This window comes from Herpailurus yagouaroundi, unplaced genomic scaffold (assembly GCF_014898765.1).
Source record: "Herpailurus yagouaroundi ecotype Mexico unplaced genomic scaffold, PumYag 181, whole genome shotgun sequence".
Taxonomy (NCBI): domain Eukaryota; kingdom Metazoa; phylum Chordata; class Mammalia; order Carnivora; family Felidae; genus Herpailurus; species Herpailurus yagouaroundi.
Genome location: NW_024412412.1, coordinates 15790132 through 15817355, shown reverse-complemented (window position 1 = coordinate 15817355; position 27224 = coordinate 15790132). Strand labels below are relative to the sequence as shown.

Sequence of the window (27224 nt, the reverse complement as noted above, 5' to 3'; positions counted from 1 at the left end):
TTGTGACACACGTGGCAAATGATAGGATTTGAACAGAACACCGAGGCAACCAGCCATCCCAGGCCCTACCCAGACACCTGGAGAGCTGAGGACACCTTTATCTTCACATGCCTATACATGCGTCACACCAGTTAGAAAGTTCTGGACCACAGCAGCCTGAGGTATCGTAAACTTACATAAACACACATCCACGATTCATGTTATGTGTACAGAAAATAACCTGGAAATCTCTATGCCAAGTTATTAACAGTTGTCATCTGTTTGCAATGTGACTTCTATTTTCTTCTTCTCGTATAAATTGTCCTAAGATAACAGGTTACCATACATTCATTTCCTAGTTCCCCGAAGTGTATGGAAATTACAGGTTACAAAAAGCAAGCAAAGCTATGTCACCACTGACCAGCTGGTGTCTTTCAGTTAACCTGAAGAAAGCCAAAATTTTTCTCTCTGCTACCTGTGTCTGGTTTTTACTAGTGTTCCTTGTATCTTTATATTAGCTATTAATGTCACCATAAAGTAGTTATAGACCCACGTATAGCACCACTGCAGTCCATTCTCAATTTCTAAATAAAGCATTTTCATTCAGAATGTTTACTGAATATCATCCTAAGTTGTCTAGTTTTTTTTTTTTAAGTTTTTATTTATTTTGAGAGAGACGGAGACAGCATGAGTGGGGTGTGGGGGGACAGAGAGAGAGAGAGGGAGAGAGAGAATCCCAAGTAGGCTCTGCACTGTCTGCGTAGAGCCCCATATAGGGCTCGAACCAACGAAACTGTGAGATCATGACCTGAGCCAAAACCAAGAGGCAGACACTCAAATGACTGAGCCACCCGGGCGCCCCTTAAGTTGCCTAATTTTATGTTCTGTATTGAAAATGACTTACTGACTTATACACTTTAAGTTTTTCTGAAATAAGACACTGTGTTGCCTCGTCTGATGCATTAACCCTATTGAAGTGACCATCGAAGAATTCTGTTGCCTTCTCCTGATCACTGTATCTTTAGGTCTTATTGGGAGCCTAGCATGTCCTGAGACTGTGCTGAGGCATTATGTGCATTATCTCATTTAATTATCACAACAGTCTTAGGAAATAGGAACTATTTCCTCCATTTCACAGTTAAAACTGAGGCTCAGAGTGTACAGGACTCCTCAGGGCCATGCAGCCTATAAGCAGAAAAGCCAGGTGCAGACCAGGTCTGTGAGACCCAGGCCTGTCTGACTCGAGCCCATGTTTGTGGGTACAGTCCACTTCAGATGCTGGACTGGTCGCTGTAGGTTGACTTCTTGTGTTGTTAACCTCATCTTCCTCTAGAAGAACTGTAAGTCTGTCTACTGCAGGGTCATCAGAGACAGAACTTGTGTGGCCTCCACCCAGTGCTGTGCTGGAGACAGCTCACGAGGCTCGTGTTGGCTCACGAGAGCTGCCTGTTAACTTTTCAGGAATTAAAGTCCACCATGATTAAAATTATACAAACTGGCAATTAAAGTATACTTTTTATTTTTTTTTGAAAGTGTACTTATTTATTCAAGCAATCTCTACACCCAATGTGGGGCTCAAAATCATGACCCCAAGGTCAAGAGTCATGTGCTCTTCTGACTGAGCCAGCCAGGAGCCCCTAATTTACACTTTTTAAAAAGGTAAAAGTACTTAAAACTCATCATTTCCTAACAATTTCATTTTTCTATAATCTGTGTTCAAGGTTATTTACATGAATTGTATGAGCATGGTGGAGACACTATGTATAAAATGGCGTGCGACTGCAAATCTCTTCCCGAGGACGTCATGCTTAGTGATTCACACCACAGAAACCAGCAAATGCTCCCCGTCAGGGTTTCTTACCCCTCCCGGCAAAAGCCAGTTATTAACAATTACCAACACACCACTTCTACACTCTTTGCTACCATTCCTTCAACGTACCTTGGGAATCATAAATTTCTTTTCTGTTGAGTAGGGACCGAGCGCCACAACTTTTGTTTATTTTAAAGAAGAGAGCACTACTCATTCACCCCACCATCACCTCTTGATGTTTCGTTCTAAGTAGAAGAGGCTCCATCCCTGGCCTCCCTCCACCTCTCCCTCACCCCCTCTTCTATGCCCTAGAGAGGGAAGAGGTCTTTAATCTGACCACAGAGGAGGAGGAACTGGCCACGTGAAGCACAGCCCTTCTGTTTTCCTTCCTCTTAAGAGCAGGTGTTCTCTGCCTCCAACGGCAGCCAGCAAGTAGACTCGGCACCTGCCAGAAAGAGGGGGAAGGAGGGAGAATCAGGGACAAAGCCAGGTGGGAAAGAATGTCTGATTCTGAGACTCAGTTTTGGAGAATCACTACTTGCATATATAAACTACACTCTCCATCATCTATCAGTAATAAGAGCACATTTTTGGCCTTCATTTGGCTTATTCCTTGGACCTAGAGTGGTTCAGACCTCATGATGGAGACAGGAACATTGCTATTTATTAGGCACCCTGAAACCCCCAAATAAAACACTGCATTCTAGTGGGCCACAAGTAATTGATCAGTGTTCATGATGAAATTAAATCTATTTGCAATCCTTGGTCTAATGACTGTAACAACAACAACAGTAACACCTAACAATTAGAAATATGCAGATCCTGGGCTAAATGCTTCACATAAACTAACTCATGGTCCTCGCTGTCATTCATAAAGCAGATACACCTTACCCACAGTGCCAGTGTTGCCCCAATTATAAGCGCATCATGAATTCTTTAATTTCAGAGAGATCAGAAACTTCCTCATACCAAAATTTCCCTTTCTTGTATCAAATTTTCCATTGCTGTCAATCTTCCCTCCCAAATGAAGATATTTTATTTTCTGATATGTTTAACTCCCACCTCCCTGCCCTCTGCTATTTCTCAGACACCAACGGAAGGAATCATATTCTGCAGTCAGTGTACTTTTACTTTTTATAAAACTGAGAGATCTTTTTGAACGTTTTCCATCAGCAGCCTTGGGTTTTAATGCATTTTTCAAAACTAAATTTATATTCATTTATTCTTTTCATAAAAATCTGCCAAGTTCCTCTTTGTTTTACACTTCGTGATTTCTCATCTCCTTGTCCACGACACTAACCTTTGCTTCGCAGTTTATATTTGCTTAACTGATTTCTGACACGGTGTAGCAGTTTGAAGGTATGCTTGATTTCTTTTTCCATGTTCCTCTGTAACATAATCCAATTTTACTGCTCAAGAATCACAATAAATCTTCAGAATCACTTTTTTTTTTTTTTTTTTTTTTGGGACAGAGAGAGACAGAGCATGAACAGGGGAGGGGCAGAGAGAGAGGGAGACACAGAATCGGAAACAGGCTCCAGGCTCTGAGCCATCAGCCCAGAGCCCGACGCGGGGCTCGAACTCACGGACCGCGAGATCGTGACCTGGCTGAAGTCGGACGCTTAACCGACTGCGCCACCCAGGCGCCCCACAGAATCACTGTTCAAAACAGTATTCAAACAATTTAAATTCTTCTACTCAGAAGCATGTGATTTTAGGAATTTTAATATTTTTAGTGTATTATCTTCACGTGCAAATGTACCTAAACTAATTCAGAGATGAAAATCTATCCCCTTAATATTTGAAGAAAAACTATTTAGCAAACTCCCTCAGTAACCCACTCCACTGTTCATTATGATCTCTAAAATTAATCTATTATGCTCATCACCTATTCTTTATCCTAGTAAAACAGAAAACACATCAATCTCGGTCCACACTCAATAAAAGGTTTCCTTCATTTGTCCAAGTTAAATAACACCTATCCTTTTTAATTTTAAACCTTTCATTATTAGAATTTCTTCCCTACTATTTTTAGATTCGCCATGTTGCTCTTTAAATAAGGGGTCAGAAATAAATCCAGAACTGAAAAATCGAATGAAGACTGGCCTGGCAGCAAATGAAATTAGAGCGGTCACACGCTGCTCTGATTTTCTTCATTACTCCTGTTTCTCTGGCAGTCTATCACCATCTCACTAACAAATGATGGTACTTCTGATGGGACTGTTCTCTGCACAAGGACTAGTGCCTGAAAAGGCTCCTAGACAGAAAAGAATTATCTCCACACTTGTGGGAAATCCCACAAGGCTGGGGCCGAGTGTCACTGCCGTCTTTTGCCCACCTGGCTAGTAGGCTACTCAGCTTTACATGTGGGATTTTAAGTCAGACAGACCTGAGTTCAAATCCCAGCTGTTACTTATTAGTTAAGTGATCCAAGGCAAGTCACTTTACCTCCTGCAACTATATGATGAGTAGTGGTACTTAATTCACATGGTTGTTACAATGGTCAGATGGTAAGAAGCTGACCCTGTATTTAATGCATATGAGATATTCAATAAATGGCAGCTTCAAAACAAAGAAGTTTTCCCTTTCTTGAGCATGTGCTTGGCATCTCTTGAACTCTGGCAAATGTCCAGTCCAGGAAAGCAGTATTTGTCCAATGTATGCATGGGATGTAGCACTCTCCTGCCTTGCCACAACTGTACAACATAGAGTACTAGACCAAAAACCATCCCACCACCCAGACGGGCAGTGGGAAATCTGGTCAGTTGTCCTTGAAAATCCTCCATCAACATGACATTCCAATTCCTGGCTCCTGTTTTGTTAGCCGAGTGGATCACTGCTTCTACTAGAAGACACTGGAAAATTTAAAATGTTGTGCCAGTCCAGCCACCACATCCTCACTTCAACATCTCGGATGCCAGAAAAGAAGAAAAAGGAAATAGCTACAAAGGACAGTGGCATATCCAGCTGTAATTTTTTTTAAAGCCTGGGTGATTCTAATATATAGTCAAGGTCAAAAACACCTGGTTTAGTGTTCTTGAAGGGAGCATTTCTAGCTCTATAATCTTGCTGTAAAAGCAGCTCATGCTGACTCAGAAAAAAACAAACTACCACGGAACTACAAATATCACCATCAAAGTTTTTTTGGTTTGGTTGTTTTTGATGCATTTCAACCCAATAGAGTTTAATGACTTTGCTTCCTTTAGAAAATATGCATCTATCTCCCAAATATGTATGAAATAAAAGCGGATGACTTCATCAACTGCCTAGTCTAAATAAGATACGTTCCCTGCCTTAGGCAGCCTATCTCAAAATCTTACTGAGACCAATGTGAAGACAGTAACCTAAAATGCTAATAAAGTCAGGCAGCAGAGGACTCTAATGGTACAAGAAAAACAACAGAATAGTTCAGACTATGATTGAAAAAAGCAGTTCCATTAGTGTCAGGCAGCTGATAAGCTTCATCGATGCTGGCTTTAGACAGGAGTCCGATAAAAAGCAGTGTTGACTCTCAATAACAGTAAGCAGACCTGAGCCCTGAATAGAGCGCAATTTTTCTATCAGATAAATAAGCAGCCAAGTAGCTAGGTTATTTGTGCAACATCACCTTTTTTGAACAAAAAGATCAACCTCTGCCACTGCAGAGTTGTTCCTGGTCGCCTTTCTAGTGCAGTCTGTGCAAGAAGCAGAGAATACAGGGTAGCCTTTAGGTTACCTTCAGATACAGTGAATGGGGATACTGCCCCCTGGATAAAAGATATACCAGTGCCATATCAAACAGAACTGCCAGGCATTTTCTCTTACAGCAAAGTCCAAGGAACTGTCTCATAGTCATAGGTCAGGGCAGGATGCCTCAGGATAATTCAGTATTTTTTTTTAACTTCGAGTATACATTTATTTTTTTTTTCCAATCTAGTATTATGAATTTTATTTAATTTTTTTAATATGAAATTTATTGTCAAGTTGGTTTCCATACAACACCCAGCACTCATCCCAACAGGTGCCTTCCTCAATGCCCATCACTCACTTTCCCCTCCCTCCCACCCCCCCCATAAACCCCTCTCTTAAAAAGTGAGAATACGGGCACCTGGGTGGCTCAGTCAGTTAAGTGTCCGACTTCGGCTCAGGTCATGATCTTGTGGTCCCTGAGTTCGAGCCCCGTGTCGGGCTCTGTGCTGACCGCTCAGAGCCTGGAACCTGTTTCAGATTCTGTGTCTCCCTCTCTCTCTGACCCTCCCCCGTTCATGCTCTGTCTCTCTCGGTCTCAAAAATAAACAAACTTAATAAATAAATAAATAAATAAATAAATAAATAAATAAATAAATAAATAGTGAGAATAAACTGAGGGTTAATTCAGCATTTATAAGAGTATTCAGAAAGTAACTCTGGGGGTACCTGGGTGGCTCAGGTTAAGCGTCCGACTTCGACTCAGGTCATGATCTTGCAGTTCATGAGTTTGAGCGCCCCCCCCCCCCCCACTCCCTGCCCCAGCCCCCGGTTGGGCTCTGTGCTGACAGCTCAGAGCCTGGAGCCTGTTTCAGATTCTGTGTCCCCCTTCTCTCTCTGCCCCTCCCCCATTATGCACTGTCTCACTGTCTCTCAAAAATAAATAAATGTTAAAAAAAATTTTTACAAGAAAGAAAGTAACTCTGGATGTGCATATCTTTCATTGAGAAAAATGCCTTCACAGTATTTCTTCCCCCAGGTTCTTCAGGGGCCAAGCTTGTTGAGGAGGCTACCTATGCTTGAGGATTACCATGATCCCACAATTTTTGCTGTCTACTCTAAGAATTTTGCAGCCCTTCCAAAGTAAGCCATCAACGTATTTCCCAAGATGTTCATGAGGAACTGAGTTTACCAAGAGGCAGAGGGCAGAAAAACAGGTCATTCCAGTTGTGCTCAGTCATTACATAAACATAACTCAATCTGAAAATGTATTCCTTTTGTTTCTAATAGAATGGGCACTTTAAGAATTTGATTATCTAATCACCAAAGTACCTCCAAGGGTCCTCCCAATGGACTCTGAACTTTGTGGGCAACAGACCCCAGCAGTGAAGTGGACTGCTGCGGAGGGCACAAAAGAGCAGAGGAATATATATGGGATTGGAGTAATGCACAGAAGGAGACCCCTTCCTGGTGTCTTGTACTCTATCACCCCTTGCTGGGGGCAGGTATACAGTGGGGAGAGATGGAGGTAGGAAGAGGTTAAGAATCCACAACATCTTATTTTACTCTATCAAGTCACTGATACTGCTTCTGCAGATGCTCAACGGTACCTCAAAAAGGCATTCTTTAAAATGCAAACAGCCCAAACGGTCCATCAACTGACGGACGAATAAACAAAATGTGGTATATTCACACAATGGAATATTATTCAGCCAACGAAAGAAATGAAGTATTGATACATACCACGACATGGATGACCCTTGAAAATACCATGCTGAACATAAGAAGCCACACACAAGAGGCCACATGTTGCATGATTCCATTTATATGAAATGTCCACAGAGGCAGAAAGTAAATTGGGGGCTGCCAAGGGCTGGGGGCAGGAGCAACGGGCAGTGACTGCTAATGGGTACAGGGTTTCTTTTTTAGAACGATGAAAACATTCTGGAATTGGAGGTAATGGTTGCACAGTCTGAATACACTAAAAACCACTGAATCACACACTTTAAAATGGTGAATTTAATGGGTTGTAAACTGCATCTCAAGGTTTAAGCAAAAAAAATAAAAACACTGTTCAGTTCAGCATTTCTACTGCCCCTTAAGCCTCTCAGTGATCAACAGAGGGCCTGCCTCTCAACACAACCAGTGCGTTAGCCTTTAGTACTGCCCTATTTATGACATCAGGAGAAAGTGGTCTTACGGAAAGAGTGAAGCGCTCATGCCATTTTTGTTTCATCTTTATAAAGGGAAAATGTCAAATCAGGATTTCTAGTGTAATCTTTAGCCGCTCAGGTGAAGGCAGTCCAAAATGCTCCTACTGTGGCAAAAGCAAGCTGTCTCATCATCCTGGGGCTTTTATTTTTTTAAAGGTCAATTTTTGCTGAGTTACTTCTTTACCTACTAGATAATGAACTGCCAACATTACGATATCTATGGCATTTCAAATAGTTCTGAGTCTTTGATTAGTACATTTTGAAAATGGTAGACTATTAATTTTAATCAAGATCCATTCATCTTATAATACAGAACTGGGCTAGAGTACCAATGGTTGACCGTCCAAAATAATTATTTCTGATTTTAAAAAAGTCTTTTGGGGGGCGCCTGGGTGGCGCAGTCGGTTAAGCGTCCGACTTCAGCCAGGTCACGATCTCGCGGTCCGTGAGTTCGAGCCCTGCGTCGGGCTCTGGGCTGATGGCTCGGAGCCTGGAGCCTGTTTCCGATTCTGTGTCTCCCTCTCTCTCTGCCCCTCCCCCGTTCATGCTCTGTCTCTCTCTGTCCCAAAAATAAATAAAAACGATGAAAAAAAAATTTTTTTTTTAAAAAAAGTCTTTTGGTACCTTTTTGTTACATGGTTATCTAGGTCAACATGTGTGCAGTGCTGGGACTTTTTTGTTTGGTACACAAAACGGAACACTCATTCATAAGTCTAGAAGTAGGACGAATACTGATTCAGGTAAGTACCTGCCACCATTGGTTCTAGATTGTTATCTTAAACTCCCTTGGGAGTTACCAAATGGTCCACATCTGACTATATTGTGGAAAGACTGCTTGACAGGGAAAAAGTACTTAGGAATGCCATACCTCCACAATTTAGCAACATGAAGTACCATCTGCTCACAAACAATGTCCTAAGAAAAAACTCCCATTTCACAGATGTTAGTCATCATGATACCTTTGTCACACCACAGGCAGTACATCTGAACAATAGGTGTAAGAGCACCAGACAGAGGAATACTGGAGTACAGGCTTGAATGGCATCTCCAGCACTTGAGGGGGGAGTGTGTGCACGCGCGCGCACACTTGTGGGTTGGCAATTTTAAGGGGAAGAGGAGGCAACAAGGATGTCCTGTCACTGTGTGCTCTTTCACATTCTATGGAATGACACTTTAAAAGGAGTCAAAGAAAGCCATGGAAAGGATGACCTTTGAGTGGGCATAACCTGTAAACCTCAGGAAACAAATCTGGGATATAGGGCCTTGGGGTCTCTATCAGCTCAAGAGTCACAATGATCAAAAAGGAAATTACTTACCAGAAGCAAAACTGACATATCAGAGTTGCCTTTCTTCCCCATGTATTACTGTTTGGGGACACTAAAATAGAGGAGGAACTACAGAAGCCTAGAAAATCCACAAACTATACACTACGATATAATCATACTGTATATGCACATACCAAAGAAATAAAAAATAAATACACAAAAACACAGTCACCCCTAAGGTATCTCAAATATGGTAAGGAAGACTGAACTCCCTTATAAAAGAGACTCCTGGGGTACATTTGAATCATATTTTTTCAAAACAATTAGTCAAGAACCCTTGATTCCCAAACCTGGGCCTGCATTTTCTAAGAAAAATGAAAATCAACACAATGTTCCACTATGTAATTTTAAAAACACATCATCTCCTCCCAATGCTTCTCTAAGGTAAGCATCTGCTTATCCGGCTAAGCAGGTCCTCCTACAAAGAAACAGCTTTCAATCTATTATAACCTAATTACTTGAAAAACATGATACTTTAAAAAACAAAAACAAAAAACTTCCTCTGCTAAAGGAGAAGCTGGATAAATTTAGTGGTCACTGAATCGTGAGATTTACGGGCTTTCTTTATTTCTGCCTCCCTGACAACCACATTTTTTTTTTTTAACCTAACAGGGCAGAGGATGATAATTAGTAGCTATTATAACTTGGCTATAATTAAAGGCCAAATACCTTAGTTGCTTCAAGAATTCAACATCAGAGTTGCCGTTAATAAGCTTGATGAACTCTTCATAAGAAGGAGCATAGGTGTAGGCTCTCTTGTGATGTTCATTCATCTGTTCTCTGCGCTCCAGCTGGGCAAGCAGCATCTGGTTGATGTAATCTGGATTACTAAGTAACTCCACTACCGGCTTCAAGACTGCGGGAAGGAGAAGAAAGCACCACTGAAAACGGCACTGTCCTTTGGAGGAATTGTTTTTCCTTTGCAGAACTGAAACAACAGTCAGGAAACGTTTTTAAACTACCCAAGTGGGGAACATATGAACGACTCAGATATTCAAAAACACGTGTGCGTGTACAGACAGCCGCCCTTCCCCTTGGATATGCTACCAGCTAGGGCTATAAGCAAGTGGTTGTCTTAACAAAAGGGTTAACTTTAAAGGAAAAATGAAAGAAAGTCATTTGGAACCCAAGTTCCTAACAGAGATCTCAAAATTAAGTACGCAGATCTTTTTTTCTTTTATTTCTTTTATAAGGCTCATTATGTGCTTCTGCCAAAAGAGAAAAGTGAACGTGCTCCCAGCTGGTGAAAGCAGACCTCCGGGAAGAGGCCGTTAAAAAGCCAATGATACTACCCCCCAATCCATCCTACCAACTTGCAGTTAAAAAGTGCCCTTTTCTCTGTGGTTGGGATCCACTAACAGCCACAGATCATAAATGAGATACTCCATCAATGCATATCAAAGGCAGTGCTATTTGAGATTTTGAGATAAGAGAAATTTCTCTTAGGTCGCATTTTCTTCCACTTTTCTTATTCTGGCCAAGCATCTCCCTCAATTTACTTTCTGTAGTAACTCATTATATTGTGGTACCCTTCCTTTTTTTATTCATTGTAAGTTCACAAAATCATATATAGGCATTATCAATGAATCTTCTATCTTAAAAGTGTTTTAAGTAAACGCACCCTGGAGTATAGATATTCTTTCATTGCTGTATGTATGACTGACTTGGATAACTCAAAAGCTATCCCAAATGGATGTTTCCCTGTGAAGGGCATAAGGACAGATTATCCTGTATCAAAATAAACAACAGAATGGACTATGCATTTGGCAACATGTTACATAAAAGACTTGATTATCACGGATGGCCAAAAAATGCCCTCTTTGAGTGGCACTTAAACTTTGAAAATTTGAAAATATTTTAGTTTGCATATTGTCCCACAATATACAAGGTCTGCATACGTGTATACAAAGGGTTATCACATTAGTATGTAGTGCATTTGTTTACATGATCATCCCATTAGTGATATGAATTATTTATAAAAGTACCTTTTGTTGTGAGAATTTCTGCAAGCATTATACGTAAGCTGAGAGACTGGACATCCTTTGAGGGGAGGAGACAAAACACCAGAACCCGAGAACACATTTGTAGGAACCTCACTTCATCATACGAGTTCCTCAGGGACACATGCAGCACAAAAGGCCTCGGTTGTTCTTCATGTCTAAAAAAAATTAACAAAGAGAGGGAAGAGGAAGGAAAGAAATCTCTGGAAACAATTTGATTATGTCTCATTAAATATCAAATATCTCAAATGGAGAATATATCTGTTTTAATAATGTGTCCACTCCTCAGAAATATCAATAGCCAATAATTTTCCCAATCACAATGCAAACACATGGGCTGTTGGGATTTAAAACCTTAAGAAGCATCAACAATTATACACGACTCCCAAATCATAGCAACAATCCAGGAAAGTAGGAGTATTTCTTTAACTGGATTATTTTTAAAGTCTCCTAGATGTCTTCTTAAATGTGATCCTACAGCGTCATTAAAAAAAACAAAAAGAAAACAACAAAAAGAAAACTAAGAAAGCATAAACCAGGGCCACTAGCCAGCGGGCAGCCTTCCTGACTAGGTAATCATGAGATAAAAGTTCTGTGGGTTTTGGGGCGCCTGGGTGGCTCAGTCGGTTGAGCATCCAGCTTTGGCTCAGGTAATGATCTCTTGGTTTGTGGGTTCGAGCCCCGCGTCAGGCTCTGTGCTGACAGCTCAGAGCCTGGAGCCTGCTTCAGATTCTGTCTCATTCTCTCTCTACACCTCCCCCACTTGTGCTCTGTCTCTGTCTCTCAAAAATAAATAAATAAATGTAAAAAAAAAAAAAAAAAAGTTCTGTGGGTTTTCCTGCTGAGGAAAGGGTCCATGACTTGATGCTACATAATTGGTGGCAAATTGCCTTCTGTGAGGTTCCCAAGTATTTTCTTTAATTTTACTTGAGAGGGAGGCAGGGAGGGAGGGGTTGGAACAGAGTGAGAGAGGAAGAGAGAGAGAGAGAGAGAGAGAGAGAGAGAGAGAGAGAGAGAGACTGAGAATCTTAAGCAGGCTCCACACTCAGCACAGAGCCCAACACAGGGCTTGATCCCACAACCCTGGGATCATGACTTGAGCCACAATCAAGAGTCGCACTCAACTGACTGAGCCACCCAGGCACTCATCCCAAGTATTTTCTAAACAGTCTTGCCACCGTGGTCAAAGGCTTCCCTATGGGTACTGACCTATTTTTACCCTAGCACCATTAATTTGGAGGATCTGAGTGAAGAGGAGTAGAAAGTAGAACTTTCTATGCCTCCTTTTCCCATAGTATCTTGATAGCAGTAGTGACCAAGAAAGACTGGGAAGCTAATTTTCTAATATCTAATACCAGATAAGACATAAAATTTAGGGACTTCTTACAGTAACTAGTGGTCAATCCTGGGGGTGGGGTGGGGGACACTACAGAGGGGGAGCAATCATACTGGGCACTGGGTACTACATAGGAAATGAAACACATGCATATTGGCGCCTTTACCACTAGACCTCCTGGGAGTTCACTGCGCTTTCTTTTTCCACTAGAGAATGGAGACTAGTTTCCAGAGTAAGTACTCTAAAAAAGAAAGATTTCCTCTTTGTCTTCTACAACAAGCAAGAGGTTCAATACAAATATGCAAAGCCAACAAAATAAACAGATTTTAAGAATAAGCCTTTGCATATGTACTGATAGATGTTTACTTTTAAAAATGGTATCTTCAAGGGTGCCTGGCTAGCTCAGTTGGTAGAACATGGGAGTCTTGATTTTGGGGTCATGAGTTTGAGCCACTGGCGGTAGAGTTTACCTTAAAAAATAAAAATAATATAATTAAAATGGCATCCTCAATTATTTTAAACTCTATGCTGCCAGCTAATGTTACTTTAATATAGTAAGATCTAGATGCTAGTTTTGTCATGTCAAGCACATTTAAGGGTAAAACTTTACTTTAAAGTATATATTTGGTTAATGATTATTGGGAAAAGCTGGCCCCCCAAAAAAAACTAACAAGAGAGGCTTCTTACTATAATAACAAAATCTCTATCAAAGTGTATACAATTCCCTCTCTGTTCCAATGGAAGGTAGATCATAAAAAAGAGCCTGGTCCTCAGAGTTCTACAAATTCATCTCCCTCCTAAAACTGAGTTACAGAAAACTTTCTGAGTGAGCCATAGGCCAGACAGCTAGTCAAACAAGCTCGATCTATGGAAAAAGGAGAGGCAAATGCTTCCCTGGAATCCCTCTGTTCACTCTAAGCAGGATATTCCCACCATGCCCTCTAGTCAGTGGACATCAGGTACTGCTTGAGATCCCAAGAAAAAGTCTCGAAGCACCTGGCTACTTCTGGGTCAGGAGGTGACCATGAGCCTTCTTCATCCAGGCAGCATCCTCCTGTGCCGGTGCGGATCAATCATTTGTTTACTGCAATTGCTACTACTTACATGTGGGTTCTCATTCCTTGAGTGAGCAAACATTAGCTTTTTATAAGTTTCCTATGTACATTACTTAACCTTCCCACCTACACCAAGAAGCAGATACCATCATCACCATTTCACAGATGAGAATACTGAGGATCTGAGTGGTTACGTGAATAGTCTAAAGCCAGAGGTAATAAATAGTAGAAATAACTCCCTTATTCTGCCTGACTCTCAAGTCCAGACTCTTTATACTGCTCTATAATCAATGACTGCAAAGATGAAAGGGCGGGAGGCGGGGGGGGGGGGGGGAATTTCAGAGATAAAGACAGAATACATTAATAAAAATTATTTTCCCCCTTAGACAGCATGCCTGTGCTTGACTAGTAAACAAAACACAAAGACATTGTAAGAAGAATATTAAATTAAAGATGCTATTGATTAAACAGCATACGAAAAATCAGTTTTAGATTTTTCTGAAACATGCTGGAACCAGACAGATGGGACAAAGGAAGAAGCAGCAGAGGCAAGAATTAAACGTGATCTGGGTTTACAAAGCAACAGAATGTCGGCCTGGAAATAAATATGAGCTGACTGGAAAGCTGCCTCCACACAATTCCCTAACAGTCAACCAGTGTATTGTGTTGTTTTTATTAATGCAATTTATTATTCTCTTGTCTGACAGCGGCCAATTCAATTGGGTGCTTCCCAGGCTGCTAAAATAATTTTACAGCCAACAGATATCTGCACACCAATAGAGATTTCTAGGACGAGGGCACTGTTTACCTGGAGCAAGCAAGTGTAGACACAGCCATCAAACCTGGACACAATGTCTGCAAGTCTCACTGAGTGATTTGTAGAAGATAATGCACAATCAGATAGGACTTCTCTGCGGTTCACTTCCAGGGCACAATCATCTACATGAAAAACACCCGTAACCTACTGGCACTTTTTCAAATATCTATAATACTAGGATAGAGTGGATTTTTTTTTCTTTAATAAAAATCATCAACGAGAGCTTCTGGGCACAGCCCAGATCTCAGCAAAATAAATCTGGTATAAGAAAACTAGAAGCCCAGGGAGAAGGCGTTTCTAAAATGGAATCAATTCTCTGTTTCTATTATTGCAATGCCTTACCCATAATATCTTAGTCACAAAATATATTAGTCACAAAATATATTGGGTAGAATATATATATATACACACACACATATATATACATATACATACATATATATAAACATAATATATTAGTCACAAAAGCAGTAATTTCAGAAGCTGGCAAACGTCTCCATGAAAAATATGTGTTCATGTTCAAATTAGATAATCATAAAAATACTAAATTTCTCCAACCACTTGCTCTTCTCCCAAACTTAAATCTATCAGTCTTCCAACTGGAATAAACCATGGATTTAAAGTACTGTCTTCTACTGGACCATAATGTAAATACTTTGAAATGAGCTTCTGCGGAGTTCAAACAAGTCTTGGACAGTATCTGCCAGGCAGAACAAAGGAGCACTTTATACAACAGATACCACAGCAAACCAGCAGAAGCTCTAAGGGGTTGCTAAACACTCAAAAGGAGAGGCTGAAGCTTTTGAGACGCCAGGGATATAAGCCAAGAGTCCTCATTCTCTCATTTTCCCTATTTGTTCCCATACACCCTTACTGGAAGCTGCTTTCTCTAGCAACAGCAGTTTGCCAAGGGTGGTCTGGGGACCCCTATGTGCAGTACAAAATGTCACTTGTCTTTTTCACTCCTGTTCTCAGAGGCATCGGGGAGCTTCTAGAGGCTACCTGATGTGGACCGACATCACCCTACTGGCTAATGGGAAGTGTATTGTGTATTCATGCACTTTAAAAATTTCTTACTTTTAATATCTGATACGGTAAATATTGGTAGTCTAACGAGAGGGGAGGTGGTATTAGGTTTAACAAGTGGCTCCCCAAGGGGGAAAACACTCTGATTTGTAGTACTGGCCCATTGCACTGTGTAAATACTCCCACCATGGCCAATTACAAGCTAACAAGGTGATGCCATTGATCTCAAAGTAGGGAAGAGACGTGCACAGTCAGCTCTTGCAAACCCAGTACAACCTGGCTCCAGTTCCCCATGAGACAGGGCCCACATAAAGTGCTTTTAGGTTTTCAGTAACTTTTAAGAGTATAGAGGGGACCTGAGACCAAAAAAATCTGAGAACCGCTGCTCTACAATAATTTTTTCAAACCTAGGTTGTGAGCCACAAGGAATAAAATAAAATTTAGTTCGTCCCCAACACCATTTTTTTAAAAAAAAAAAGTTAACAAAAAGGTATCAGTTATCACAGGTAACAAAGGTACTGTTTTATGAAATTAGGTCACATTAGAAAATGTATTTCCTGGGGCGCCTGGGTGGCGCAGTCGGTTAAGCGTCCGACTTCAGCCAGGTCACGATCTCCCGGTCCGTGAGTTCAAGCCCCGCGTCAGGCTCTGGGCTGATGGCTCGGAGCCTGGAGCCTGTTTCCAATTCTGTGTCTCCCTCTCTCTGTGCCCCTCCCCCGTTCATGCTCTGTCTCTCTCTGTCCCAAAAATAAAATAAAAACGTTGAAAAAAAATTTTTTTTAAAAAAAAGAAAAAGAAAATGTATTTCCTACTATGGGTCACAGGTTTTTAAAAACTGCAACACACTGAGGGCAGCAAGCTGGAAAGTAATAGGCATGAGATGGCTCTGTAAATGTTGATCTCTTAAACCTGTGCCAGGTAGACTTTGGGAGAGAAAATGATTCCTAGAGAGAGGCAATATAGCCGGCAACAGAGAGCTGCTGCTGGACAATGACATTTATCAGCTGGGCCCCAATGAGCAACAGCACAGGGCAAAAGAGGGCTGCTCACTGGTAAATTCACACAGCAGGGCTTCTTAGGAGAGAACAGCAGTTACCACCTGCCCAATAAGGATGCCAGTGCTTATTCATCCTCCTGTGTGTCTGTCAGATACCCTCCCTCTTCCCTGAAAGTAAAGATAGAATAATATCAGTGAGAATAGGCCACATTAACTGTAAGGAGCGCCTCTCCTACTGAGCCCATATCCAAACAGGCAGAAGGCCACTCCTTTAAATAAGATGACTTTTACGTGCAAGTTAGAAATGCTGTAATTCAGCATTCTTGCACTCACTCAATAATGGGACATTCAGGGGCACCTGGAAATGGTGTTGGGAAAACTGGACAGTGACATGCAGAAGAATGAACCTGGACCACTTTCTTACACATACACAAAAATAAAGTCAAAACAGGTGAAAGACCTAAATGTAACACAGGAAGCCATCAAAATCCTAGAGGAGAAAGCAGGCAATAACTTCTTTGACCTTGGCCACAGCAACTTCTTACTCAACATGTCTCCAGAGGCAAGGGAAACAAAAGCAAAAATGAACTATTGGGATCTCATCAAGATAAAAAGCTTCTACACAGTGAAGGAAACAAACATTAAAACTAAAAGGTAACCGACAGAATGGGAGAAGATATTTGCAAAGGACATATGGATAAAGGGTTAGTATCCAAAATCTATAAAGAACTTACCAAACCAAACACCCAAAAACACAATCCAGTGAAGAAATGAGCAAAAAACATGAACAAACACTTTTCCAAAGAAGACATCCAGATGGCCAACAGACACATGAAAACATGCTCAACATCACTCATCATCAGGGAAATACAAATTAAAACCACAATGAGATACCACCTCATGCCGGTCAGAATGGCTAAAATTAACCACTCAGGAAACAATAGATACTGGCAAGGATGGGGAGAAAGAGGAACCCTTTTGCATTGCTGGTAGGAATGCAAACTGGTGCAGCCACTCTAGGAAACAGTGTGGAGGTTCCTCAAAACATTAAAAATAGAACTACCTTACAACCCAGCAATTGCACTACTAGGTATTTATCCAAAGGATACAAGAGTGCTGTTTCAAAGGGGCACATGCACTCCAATGTTCATAGCAGCACTATTTACAATAGCTAATGTATGGAAAGAACGCAAATGTCCATCAACTGATGAATGGATAATGAAGATGTGGTATATATATAAAACGGAATATTAGCAATCAAAAAGAGTGAAATCTTGCCATTTGCAACTACATGAATAGAATTAGAGGGTATTATGCTAAGCGAAATTAGAGAAAGACAAATATCATAGGACTTCACTCATGTGGAATTTAAGATACAAAACAGATGAACATAAGGAAAGGGAAGCAAAAATAATATAAAAACAGGGAGGGGGACAAACCATAGGAGATTCCTAAAGAGGGCTGGGCAAGGAGCATTAAGGAGGACACTCGCTGGGATGAGCACTGGGTGTTTATTCAGGGGATCAATCACTGGATTCTACTCCTGAAATCATTATTGCACCATATGCTAAGTAACTTGGATGTAAATTAAAAGAAAAAAGAAAATGTAAAAAAAAAAAAAGGAATTAAACTAAAATAAGGAAGTTGGTATTTCAGAATAAAAGTAGTAGTAATAATAAATAGTCAATAAATAATCGTCAATTTTCAGGATACTATGATGAGACAGAGCTCTTAACACAGTACTCACAAAAAGAAACATGAATTCTAAACTTTTCCAAAAATTGTAAATTCACAGACAGTTTTCACAGTATAGGACTCCTAATACAAAAAAAAAAAAAAAACAAAAAACTACTCTATCAGCACACTATAATTATTACCCCTCAACATATGTACATTTCAAGCCAAGTGCCAACAAGAAGGCAGAAAATTCTAGAGTTTTATCTTGACTTTGACCCCTTTCTACAAAAGAAAAATATTTTAATGTGGAAAAAAAGTGGGGGAGGTTGTTCATATTCAAACAGTTACCTGGCATTTGCAGCCTTCAGGTCACAGAAATGAGCGAGTAAAGTTCTTACAACATCATTGCAGACGACTTTAACCACATCCACGTGGCTCAGTCTGTGGCGCAGTTGCCTGGCAATCTCCCAAAAGTCTTCCAAGAGCAGATGGTAAAGCTGCCCCTCGTCTCTGCTGAGATTTCCATACCAGGACAGAATGTAATCTCTGTAACTGTAGTCAAACACTACCAGGAATAAACAGAGCAAGGAGTAAAACTTTAATGAAATACCAAGACAGCATTTCTACTGGAAGCTACTCTTTAACATTCACTGTTTAAATATAAAGAGAGTAGATAACAAAACAAGAGAAGGCATAATCTTTCCTAAAATATTTCAAAATAAAAGAGATTCTCATCGAACTAAAATTCTAGGATTGTGGTGACCATCTGTCCTCAAAATTCATAGATGGCCCAATTTTTAAATATTCTACCTTGGAGCCAAACTATCTAAACAACAGAGCATCTTACACAGTGGCAACACACTTATGGAGCGTGCCAGTCATCAGTTTATTGCCTCTCTGCTCCAAATGCACCCTTTTTTGCCCTGCTTTAGGATAATGGAGATGGACCCCATAAACATTTCTTCTTTGCCAACCCAGATCATGTCAAGATTTATCAGGAGAGGATGCTGGAGTGACTGTGGAGGAGGAAGGGGCTTCTTCTCCTGGTTCCCGTGTATTCCTCTCCGATTGCCCCTGCAGCGTGCTGCACGCAGCAGCATGTGGGACACCAGATGGCACTCACCCCACCCCACCCCCAGCAGATTCCAATGGCACTCAGAGGGCAGCTTCCCAGAGAATTGTGCTAGCACCCTGGGGGTGGCTTCCTGTCACCTGTGGTGTCTCCCCAAACCGCTCCACCACAGCCACGGCTGTGCTCTCTCCGGTCAAGCCCGGATCTCAGCTCCAGGGTGAAGAAAGAACCCTCTTCCAATGTGTCCCTCCATAACGTTCTCTGCTTGGCCCTAGGGGTAGTGATTGCTCCCATTATCTGCTCTTCTTGTATTCTTTGGAGTTCTCTTTATCTCTCAGTAGCTAAGTCCCTTTATAAGTTAATAAAACTTTATATTAAACTTTCTTGTTCACGTACGATGTGGTTTCTGTCTCTTAGTGAGACCCCAACTAACGCAGGAAGAAGCCCCTACGTCAGGTATCACGCCAGGCTCAGCATCTGTAGCTGACCACTTTCTTTGGAAGATTTCTAGTCTCTCTTTTCTTAATTCTGTACCAATTTTATGCCTTAGGAATAAAAAACCTGAGCTCTAGACCAGTGCTATCCAACAGAAAAAGGAGAGTCACATATGTAATTTTAAGTGCCTAGTAGCCACATTAAAAAGGGAAAAAGAGGAGCGCCTGGCTGTTTCAGTATGTTAAGTGTCTGACTTCGGCTCAGGTCATGATCTCTCGGTTTGTGAGTTCGAGCGCCGCGTTAGGCTCTGTGCTGACAGCTCAGAGCCTGGAACCTTCTTTGGATTCTGTGTCTCTCCCTGTCTCTGTCCCTCCCATGCTCATGCTCTGTCTCTGTCTCTCAATAATAAACATTTTTTAAAAAAATTTAAAAAAAAAAAAAAAAAAAAGGGAAAAAGAAAGTTAAATTTCATCTAATATATATTTCATCTAATATATCTAAAATATTAGGATATCAATACCTATTCAATACTATATATTGATGAAATTCTTTTCCATACTAAGTCTTCACAATCTGGTATATATTTTAATACTTCTAGCACATCTTAATTTGGACTAGCCACATACTCCATTACCACTTCTGTACAGAAGTCACTGTACTGCTCAGGGCAGCTCAAGTCCATAGAGAAGGAAGATAAAGACTGAAAAATAAAAATGGTACTGGGCTTAAGTGGCAATTCCCCCAAGAGAAAAACACATACTCATGTTCCAGCTCAAGGACACCTGTACTATATTTTAAGCACTGCTTATTTCTCAAGGTTTTTTTTTCTTTCCTTCTTCAAATACCACTTGATTTGGCCTAATTTTGATATGACCATACATCATCTCAGATAATAGTTCATCCTCTTGCTTTGCTTTGTCCCCAGGAATCCTATGGAGCAAAATGTAACTTGGGATCCTGATTTACTTCACAGCTGGCCTACAAAAGGCTAACCTATAATTCTCAAATACCTGTGCATTCCAGGATTTGTTGCTCATTTTACTCATCGTGGCCACTACACACCAATTTTAAATGCGCTTAGTGGGGGAAGGTGGGGGTCATATTTCCTAGAAAACTGAGTCACAAATGGAACCCCCAGCTCAGGATCGGTATTCATCCTGTGTGAGGATTCCATATATAGGCAACAGCCCGCAAGTCAAAGAAAACACCATTCTTGTTTTAATATTCTGTGACAGCTTTTTTCTCAGAATATCAACTGTGAAAGTATATCCAATGCTTTTCCACATTTCCAGAATGTCTGCATTATAGATTTATAATAATTTACAAAATAGCATCTTAAATCTCATAGGTCAAAAACATGCACAAAGCATCAAGAATTTTGTTCACAGACACATAGGTACAAAGGTTTAGCTAAACTCTCCTAGTGATTCCACTGGCCTCAGTGATAAGATACTTAAGATAGCTAAGCCTTACAGCTGAGAACCATTACTTGCCAAAGACTAATGGGGGAGGCATCGAAAAGAAAAAAAAAAAAAAAAAGACACTACCTCAATCGTTCATTTTTCATTTAATAAGTATTTAATTCTAGTATAATAAACTCCCAGTATGGAAGGTAGAATAGATACATATCCACTGGACACAAAAGATAAAGCAAAATAAATGCAAATCCAACAAATTAATCATCTCCTACACATTTTGGCTATTTTCTGCTCACTTTCAGATATTAATTTCAACTAACGGCTGTTATGTGTTCTAGGGTGCCTGGGTGGTTCAGTCGGTTAAGCGTCCGACTCTTGATTTTGGCTCATGTCATGATCTCTTGATTCATGAGTTTGAGGCCCACATCAGGCTCTGCACTAACAGTGTGGAGCCTGCTTGGGATTCTCAGTCTCCCTCCCTCTCTGACCCTCCCCACGCTCGCTCGCTCTCTCTCTCAAAAATAAACAAACTTTTTTTAAAAAATGGTTATGTTTTCTAGATTTTAAAAAAAGTAGTCACATCTCATTCCTAAATGGATTATTCCATTTAGGAGAAAACAGGAAAAGTTTCTGACCCAGATATTTAAGAAATTACAGCAAAAACAGGAATAGGTTAATCCTATAATCTCATTTATTGGCAACAAATAGATCATTGTTCCTACACACTAACTGAGCTAATCCTCTCAGGAAACTGAGACTCCAAGAAGTGAAATAACTTGCTCAAAGTCAAATACGTGGCAAGTCAAACACTCTACTCAGCACACAATGGTTCCACATTAAGGTGAACTAAACAAGTCACAGGAGTGAAAGACATGAGAAATCTGAAACAGCTTCCTTGCCCAGTGGACATCCAGCTTGTTTAAAACATTATTTATATGAAAAAATACACAAATGGCTACACGTTTAAAAATTGCCCTAGAAGGCATTATTAGGACCAAACAGACTTGGAAGTTACAAGAAGTTGTTTCTTCTGTTCAACATAAGAAGGAACTGAATAAAAAACATTAAAGCTATTCAAGATTCACATTAGATGGTGAATATTCCATCAGAGGGAACTTTAAACAAGCCAGATATCCAATGGACAAGGATGACACACAAAAAATTACTTCCTGAGATGGTGGGCTGAATTATGTAACCACCACAGGCCCTTGTCTACAAGTCCTTTATATCCTTCTCCTGGACATCTCAATGCCAAGCTATCAGAACATGGTAAGAGCCACCTTGACAACAAAACACTGCTAAATTTGTTCATTTGCAACTCTTTCTCCCTTACTCTTTCATTAAACAAAGTTTTCAGGCCATAGAATTTCTAACTAGTAGCAAATAAATCTACAACCAAAAACATTTGGGAAATAGAAGCACTTTTCCTTTCGTTAAAATTTGCTTTCAAATTATAGAAGGAAATTAAAAGCAATTTTAAGAGACTTGAGATCTTTAAAACAAGATCTTAGTATGCTAAAGGATTTATGTGAATGGCATATTCATCTACATAATGTCCCATTACATTTGTTAACCACATTGTACATGATAACTAATACAGCTCTAAAATACTCTTCCAATAATACATTTTGGTTACGAATTGATAAAAATGAGTATTGGCAAAAATCTGAACTCAGTAATAGAACACATACCTGTCACACTAACAAATCTCTATCAATCTCTATCAGTACCTCTTTAAGCTAACTATTATAAAAATATAACAAATATAAAAAGTATGAAACAAGGGCACTTGGCTGGCTCAGTCAGTAAAGCCTATGTCTCTTGATCTCAGGGTCATAAGTTTGAGCCCCAAGATGGGCAAAAAAACGAAAAAGTATGAAACAAAGCCATGATTCTAAGTATCTATTATATAGCTACACTAATTTACACAAGTCCATATATGAACAAATTATTTTCAAATATGCTCTATGGGTCAATTTGAAGAGATACAGAAATTCATGATAAAATTATTTTATGGTCTTTATTAATAAATAAGCTAGGGGCACCTGGGTAGCTCAGTTGAGCATCTGAGTCTTGATTTCGACTCAGGTCATGTATGATCCCAGGGTCATGGGATCAAGTTCCAGATTGAGCTCCACGCTGAGTGTAGACCTTGTTTAAGATTCTCTCTCTCCCTTTTCCTCTGCTTACACACTGTCTCAAAAAATAAATTTTTTTAAAAGAAATAAGTTTAAATAATATAACAAACCACAATGAGAAAGAACAACTTATCCTCACTGCCAAGCAAAGAGTCTTTCTTCTAAACACATAACACTAGCCAACAAAAATTTAAGTGCTATTATCAAATCTATGTTCTAGACTGCTCTCAAAGAAATAAGCAGGTAAAAAGGAATCACTGAAGATTACATAAAATGGAATAACATGATTGGAACTTCAGTTAGATTAATATAAAAGGAGGATTTAGGGTAACAAAGTAGGATAAATCTAGAAGCAAGTGTGACGTGGGGTTCGAACCCACATGAGAATATGACCTGAGCTGAAATCAAGAGTCGAACATTTAACTGACTGAGCCACCCAGGCGCCCCTAGTTTACTGTTGTTTTTGACGACTGACAAATGCATCCATTTTACTCTCATGACCAACTTTATAGCAGCCTTTAGCTCTTCTTTTGGTAGATAATATAATGTTCAACTTCACTGAAAATCATTTTGTTTAAAACAAAGGAGAGGAAATTGTAAACATTAAGAATATAGTGAAGGGGCACCTGGGTGGCTCAGTCGGTTAAGCGTCTGACTTTGGCTCAGGTCATGATCTTGCAGTTTCTGAGTTTGAGCCCCGCGTCAGGCTCTGTGCTGACAGCTCAGAACCTGAAGCCTGCTTCAGATTCTGTTCTTCTCCTCTCTCTGCCCCCCCATGCTCAGACTCTCTGTCTCTCAATAATAAACGTTTGGGGAGCCTGGGTGGCTCAGTCGGTTAAGTGTCCGACTTCAGCTCAGGTCATGATCCTGAGGTTTCTGAGTTCAGGACCCGCATTGGGCTCTGTGCTGACAGCTCAGAGCCTGGAGCCTGTTTCGGATTCTGTGTCTCCCTCTCTCTCTGCCCCTCCCCTGTTCACGCTGTGTCTGTCTCTGAAAAATGAATAAACCTTAAAAATAATAATAACAATAATAATAAATAAATGTTAAAAAAAAAAAAAGAAAAAAATTCTTGTACCAAAGTGTAATTAACTAAACCTCTTAACCAAAGGCTTTGGATAATATTGTTCTTTTGAAATAAATCATTGTTCAGAAAGTAGCCTGAGGATAATGTGATTTTGGGTTTTTTGGTTTCATTCTGTTTTGGTTTTTGTCAACTAGGCCTCAGCCCTGGTCTTTTCTGTTCCATAAATATTCTGAAACAAATTGGTCCATTGTAGATAAATATGCCATGTTTAAGGACAGAGAAACTTTACAGTCTTAAAAAATTAAAGAGACACCCATGTTCACAGCAGCATATTCACTACAACAAAAAGCGGAAGCAACCCAGATGTCCACTGATGAATAGATAAAGAAAATGTGGTTACAGGAGGTGCCCGGCTGGTTCTCGGGACAGCAGGTGACTCCTGATCATGGGGTCATAAGTTCACATTGGGTGGACAGTTTACTGAAAAAGATGAAATCTTAAAAAAAAACTATCTGGTTATAGACATAAAACGGAGTATTCCTCAACGTTAAAACAGGAAATTCTGACACATGCTACAACACGGACTGACCTTGAGAACATTATGTAAATATAGTGAATATGTAAAATAAAAATTTACTTAAAAAGAAGTAAATATGCTAAACACAAAAGGACAGATACTTTTGATTTCACTTATATGTGATACCTAAAGTCAAATTCATGGACAAAGAAAGTAGAGTGCTGATTACCACGATCTGAGGGAATGGGGGAGTGGAAATTATTGAATAGGTATAGAGTTTCAGTCTTGCAAGATGAAAAGAGTTCGAAAAACTTTACACAGAAATGAAAATGTACTTAACACTACTGACCTATACACTTTAAAATGGTTAAGTTGATAAATTTTACATTATGAATTTTACCACAATTAAAAGAAAAAAAGAGAGTTCCAATTCCAGTCATGGAAGAATAGCTTATATCAGACTAGCCTTCCTATAGAAAACAACTGTGAATTCTAGAGAAAAAATATTAAAGAACTATTTAAAGGCACCAGAAAGCAAAGTCAGAGAAACTGAAGGGAAAATCTACCAATAGAAGGGACTAGCGCTGGTATAAGTCATGTTTATGTAACTTTCCCCTGAAGCACTCAACAGTCCTAGAGACACAAAGCAGTTCAAACTTATTTTTTTTTAATGTTTATTTATTTTTGAGAGAGAAAGAGAGACAGCATGTGAGCAAGGGAGGGGCAGAGACAGGAAGACACAGAATCCAAAGCAGGCTCCAGGCTCCAAGCTGTCACCACAGAGCCCAACACAGGGCTCGAACTCACAAACTGCGAGATCATGACCTAAACTAAAGTCGGACACTTAACTGATTGAGCCACCCAGTTGCCCCAAGGCAGTTCAAACTTAGACTGAACATCTGTTTTTTACTTTAATCTAAGATATCAGAAACAGAGTAAGGAACTGCCAAAGCAGCTGAAAATAAATGCAGGAAGCACAAACAAGGATGGAGCCACAAATTCTGGATCACAAACTCTCAAACCCATTGCTGATTATGTCCTACACATGTATGGAAGTACGACTGCAAAGAGACCAGTTCAAAGCAACAGCTGGATGGCTGAAGCAGCTGAGCACATACTTGAACTGTTGTCCACCGCAGAGCTGGAATCCTGCCCTGCTAGAGATGTGACCATGGACTTTCCACTGAAACTGTGTAGGGAACATGAATTAGAAGGGTTAAGCCTATGTCCCAGGACTGAGAAATTCACGATAGACTAAGGATAAAACCCAAAGAAACCTGCCCTAAAAATATGTGTAAAACCAAGTATCCCCAAGGTGAACAGTTAAAAAATTAAGCTGCATACTAGAACAAAAACTGACACTCTTCAAGGGACAATAACAGAAACTAGAATGTCTAGAAAGCAGCATCCACACTGTTCAAGACAGAATCAAAAAGAAGACCTGAGAAGAAACATACAAACAAAAGTAACACACACTTAAGAGCAAAAATCAATCAATAGAAACCAACTCCAAGATGGCCTAGATTTTGGACTTCACACAAAGATACTTTAAAGCAGCTATATAAATATGCTCAAGGAATTACAGATAAAGATGGTCATAATAAGTGACAGATGGGGAAATCTCACTAGAGAACCAAAAACTACACAAAAGAACCAAATAGAAATTCTAGACATGAGAAGTACAATATTTAAATAAAACAATTCACTGAATACCCTTAACGACAGACTAAAAATGTAAGAAAAACAGTCAATGAACTTGAAGACAGATGAACAAAAATTATCCTACCTAGAGAACAGAAAGAAAAAAGGATTGGTAAATTAGATGTCATCAAAATTAAAAACTTCTCCTCAAAGGCAACATTTAAAAAAAAAAAGGCAATTTACAAACTGGGAGAAAGTATTCACTATATCTATATTTAACAAGAAATGTGAAACCAGAATAGATCTTTAAAAATCCTCCTAACAAATAAATTATTGTAAGTTAAATAAATTTACTTTAAAAAAGACATGAACAGACATATCACAAGTAAAGATATGGAAATGGCCAAAAATCACATGAAAGGATGCTCAACATCATTAGTCGCCACAGACATGCAATGTAAGGTCACAATAAGATTCTGTTTTACATTAATCAGAATAGTTAAAATGACAACAGTAAACGTTGGTGACAATGTAAAAAACAACCAGAACAGTCATATATAATGAGAGTTGAAATAAAGACATAACCACTTTAGAATATTATTTGGCAATTTCCCACAAAGTTAAACACACAACTACCCTTGGCCCAGCAATTCTACTCCTAGGAATTTGTCCAAGGCAAATGAAAAACATATGTCCACAAAAATACTTGATTTTAACAACTTTATTCAATATGTTTCAAAAAATTAGAAACAACCCAAATGTCCAAAAAGAGAAAGGATAAATATATTGTGACACAGTCATATTAGTGCAATGGAATACTACACTCAGTAATAACAAAGAATGAACTGATATAAAAAAAAAAAAAAGGATAGGGGCGCCTGGGTGGCACAGTCGGTTAAGCGTCCGACTTCAGCCAGGTCGCGATCTCGCGGTCTGTGAGTTCGAGCCCCGCGTCAGGCTCTGGGCTGATGGCTCGGAGCCTGGAGCCTGTTTCCGATTCTGTGTCTCCCTCTCTCTCTGCCCCTCCCCCATTCATGCTCTGTCTCTCTCTGTCCCAAAAATAAAATAAATGTTGAAA

At 39.8% G+C, this 27224-nt stretch overlaps 1 protein-coding gene across 3 annotated transcripts in view; it reads right to left on the bottom strand.

The window, feature by feature from the left end:
* Positions 1 to 27224, bottom strand: part of SNX25 (sorting nexin 25) — a 134125-nt gene that overhangs the window by 75082 nt on the left and 31819 nt on the right. For all 3 annotated transcript variants that reach the window (XM_040489925.1, XM_040489923.1, XM_040489924.1), the window contains exons 3-5: positions 18250 to 18466; positions 10979 to 11151; positions 9663 to 9849 (exon numbers count right to left, since the gene is read on the bottom strand). In XM_040489925.1, the coding sequence (XP_040345859.1) occupies positions 9663 to 9849; positions 10979 to 11151; positions 18250 to 18466 (577 nt within the window). The remainder of the gene's footprint in view (positions 1 to 9662; positions 9850 to 10978; positions 11152 to 18249; positions 18467 to 27224) is intronic.